This window comes from Arachis ipaensis, chromosome B07 (genome assembly GCF_000816755.2).
Source record: "Arachis ipaensis cultivar K30076 chromosome B07, Araip1.1, whole genome shotgun sequence".
NCBI lineage: Eukaryota > Viridiplantae > Streptophyta > Magnoliopsida > Fabales > Fabaceae > Arachis > Arachis ipaensis.
The window spans coordinates 66849120-66853188 of NC_029791.2; the positions used below are offsets into that span (position 1 = coordinate 66849120).

General features: G+C 31.6%; 1 protein-coding gene across 1 annotated transcript in view; it reads left to right on the plus strand.

Annotated features, from left to right (window-relative positions):
* LOC107608594 (protein SHI RELATED SEQUENCE 3-like) overlaps window positions 1-731 on the plus strand; it is a 1555-nt gene extending 824 nt beyond the window's left edge. The window contains exon 2 of the mRNA XM_016310340.2: window positions 132-731. Coding sequence (XP_016165826.1) covers window positions 132-445 — 314 coding nt within the window. The 3' untranslated portion in view covers window positions 446-731. The remainder of the gene's footprint in view (window positions 1-131) is intronic.

Below are 4069 nucleotides of genomic sequence, written 5' to 3' on the forward strand. Positions count from 1 at the left end.
TATATCACAATATCATTTTCTTAAAACAGACTCGATCGTTTCATTTGAGTAGTTAATTAATACAAAAGAATACTGAATATAGCCCTAGCAAGAAGATAGAAACTATGTTATATATTTATTATATGTTTCAGGTGTAGAGGACAAGTTAAAGTTGCCATCTGCTACGAATTCCATGGCTATATTTCGGCGCGTTGAGGTTAGGTCAATGGATCATGCGGTTAACGAAATTGGCTATCAAACATGTGTCAACATTGGAGGACATGTATTTAGTGGTCTTCTGTATGATCATGGCCCTGCTGCTCCTTTTCTGGATCATCATCATCAACAGAATCTCAATCATGGTGCAAGTATGGGTCCAGTTGATGATGTTGATGAACCTTTCTTGCCTCCACCACCACTATCAGACCCGCTACGTACGCCCTACTTCTCATTTCCAAAACCATAGCCGCTGCTAATTATTATCATGCATGTTGTTGGGTATATGAAGATGGTAAGATGACAAAATTTTATATTTGTGTAGTGGTTTTAAGGCACGATTAGATCGCTTTTTTTAGAAAGATATTTGTTCCCACACTTAGTTGCTATATGGTTGATGACAATACTCTCCCAAGATACCATAAAACCTAAGAATTTCTTAATTAGCAATAGTAAGAAATTTTCAACTCTCTTGAACAAAGAAAATTTCTTAAAAGTTGATTAAAATGTACACTTAGTACTTCTTCTTATGAAATAGTGAATAAGGACTTATTTATACATATTACACATAGCAATTATGATTAGTTACGTATATAAATGATTTTGTCTTTTCTATTGCCAATAGATACAATGTTTTGAACATACACAATTTTTAAAGAGTTGTGTCCCTTTAGCCAATAGACACAATGTTTTGAATATACACAATCATTAAAAGGTTGTGTCCCTTCAACCAAATGGTACTAAACGGTTAGTAACCGTTTATTAATATTAATAATAATATTAATAATAATATCAATAATATTAATAATATTAATTAATCAAATTTGTAAATACTCTTCAATCCCCCACTATCTACAAAATTTAAATGTCATACAAGTATATGCATAAAGAATGTGTCACTAAGATTAAACATTCTTTTAGTGTAAATTTTAAAGTTCTAACGAAGTAATAGGTGTCTAATCGATTAAACCTATACTCCATATGCTAGTACCAAAAAATCACACACATTACTTATACCCTCCAAGTTCAAGAGTTTACAATTTTAAGCACTTGTATGGCCTTGTGCTCATCCTGGTTTCATGAATATTTACGAGAATAAAACCTCTAAAATTCTCGATTAGAGCGGCACCACTCTTATATTCATATAGGTGGAATCTTTTGATAGATAATATTATCATTCCATTAAGAGTTTAAACTCACCCTCCTAATTTATTGTAAATAGCACTAAATCCTATACCTTAGTGCTCCAATTGCTAAATAACTTGTTATTACCCATTAAACCTTGAAACTAGTGGTCTACTAGAATAAGGTTGGGTTCCCATCAGTTAGCAATAATAGGTTTTAATCCCATTTTAACAGTAGTCTCTTTGATTTTATCCCTTGACAAACCTTTAGTCAAAGGATCTGCTAAATTTCCTTGAGATCTTACATAAGTGATGGTAATTACACCATCATCTATTAGTTGCCTCACAAACTCATGTCTCAAACTTATATGTCTAGACTTTCCATTATAAACCTTATTATATGCTCGAGACATGGTTGATTCACTATTACAGAAGATTGAAATGGCTGTCGTCTGCTGTGGCCACAGCTTTATATCATATAACAAATTTCTTAACCATTCTGCTTCTTTACCTGCAATTGATAAAGCTACAAACTCAGCCTCCATAGTAGAATGTGTAATACATGTTTGTTTCTTTGAGACCCAACTTATTACTCCACCACCTATGGTGAAAATTCATCCTGAAGTAAATTTGTTGTCACTAAGATTTGTAATCCAACTTGCATCGGAATAACCTTCTAAAACTGCGGGATAATCACTATAATGTAATCCCAAGTTTATGGTTTTCTTGAGATAACTAAGAACTCTTGTTATAGCTTTCCAATGTTGATTACTAGACTTTCCTGTAAACCTTGATAATTTGCACACAACAAATGCTATATCAGGTCTAGTACAATGCATTGCATACATTAACCTTCCTATAGCACTAGCATATTCTAATTGTGCTATAGGTCTTCCTATGTTTTCTTCTAATTTAAGATTAGGATCATAGGGCGTATTGGATTCTTTAATTGTGAGATGATCAAACTTTTCCAATACCTTTTTGATATAATGAGATTGACTTAAAGTAAAGCCAACTTCATTCTTATGCACTTTTATGCCTAATATTGTATCAACTTCATTCAAATCCTTCATCTTGAATTTAGAATTTAGATACTCCTTCGTTATGCGAATTCCTTCTAAATTTGTTCTGATGATTAACATATCATCAACATATAAACAAATAATTACTCCATAATTTTTAGTAAATTTTGAGTAAATACATTTATCCGCACTATTATGTGAGAAGCCATTTGATAACACCACTGAATCAAACTTCTCATACCATTGTTTAGGCGCTTGTTTTAGCCCATACAAAGACTTAATTAATTTGAAAACTTTCTTTTCATTTTCGGATAGCACATATCTTTTCGGTTGCTCCATATATATTTCTTGTGAAATATTAGTATCATTTTAGGGATATTCTAAATTAGAAGTTGAATAATTGATAAATTTATTTTTAATAAATTCTACCTCTCTTGATTCAACAACTACATTAGATACTAAGTCTAATATTTATATGCTTTAGAATTTTGAGCATATCCTATAAAAGTGCCTTTTATGGCTCTTGGCCCCAATTTGGTTCTCTTTTGATCAGGAACTCGATAAAAGGCTAAACACCCCCACACTTTAAGATAATTTAATTAGGTTTCTTTCCTTTCCAAATTTCATAAGGAGAAACCTTTCTATGTCTTGATGGTATCCTATTATGGATATGACATGATGTCAATAATGTTTCACCCACAAATTGTAAGCCAATTTTGCATTTAGTAACATTGAATTAACCATATCCACTAAGGTACGGTTTTTCCTTTCCGCCAAACCATTTTGTTGCAGAATATATGGAGCGGAAGATTGATGCACAATACTATGTAATTCACAAAAGTGATCAAATTCATTAGAAGAAAAAAAATATTCTTCACCTTGCAGTGATTCAGAGATCACCACTTATAGATCACGAAGTCTACTTACAAGGATTTGTAATTCATGAATTTGATCCATATCAGGCATAGTATCATTCATAATAAATTCGAAATATTTTATCATAATAAACTTATCTGTTCCTTGTCGTTTAGTATTGTACTTTTCTTCCAAAGATTTCCAAATCTCCAATGGTGATTGAATTAACATATGACATCAACATGCAAAAGTATCTTCATCACATTTCTTCTTCAATTGAACAATCTCTTCTTCCTCTTCCAGTGTGGAATTTTTCAGCAGCATTGGCAATTGGTGTAGTCTTTGGGTCAATCACATATGCAAGATTGAGAACTGAAAGAAGAAACATCATTTTGTCTTTCCAACGATTGAAGTTCGTTCCATCTAAGCGATCTAATTTGACAAACTCTTGATTCATGACCTTGAACGTAGTGTTTTAATCTTGTGCCATCTTCAAGAGATATCTCTCTAAAATTGTTGGATATATGAAGATCGTAAGATGACAAAATCTTATATTTGTGTAGTGGTTTCAAGGTACGATTAGATCGCTTTCTTTAGAGAGATATTTGTCCCCACACTTAGTTGCTATAGGGTTGATGACAATACTCTCACATAATACAATGAAACTTAAGAATTTTTTAATTAGCAATAGTAAGAAATTCTCAACTCTCTTGAACAAAAATATTTTTTTAATAGTTGATTAAAATATATACTTAGTACTTCTTCTTATGAAATAGTGGACAATAACTTATTTATACATATTGTACATAGCAATTATGATTAGTTACGTATACAAATGATTGTGTCTTTTCTATTGTCAATAAATACAATGTT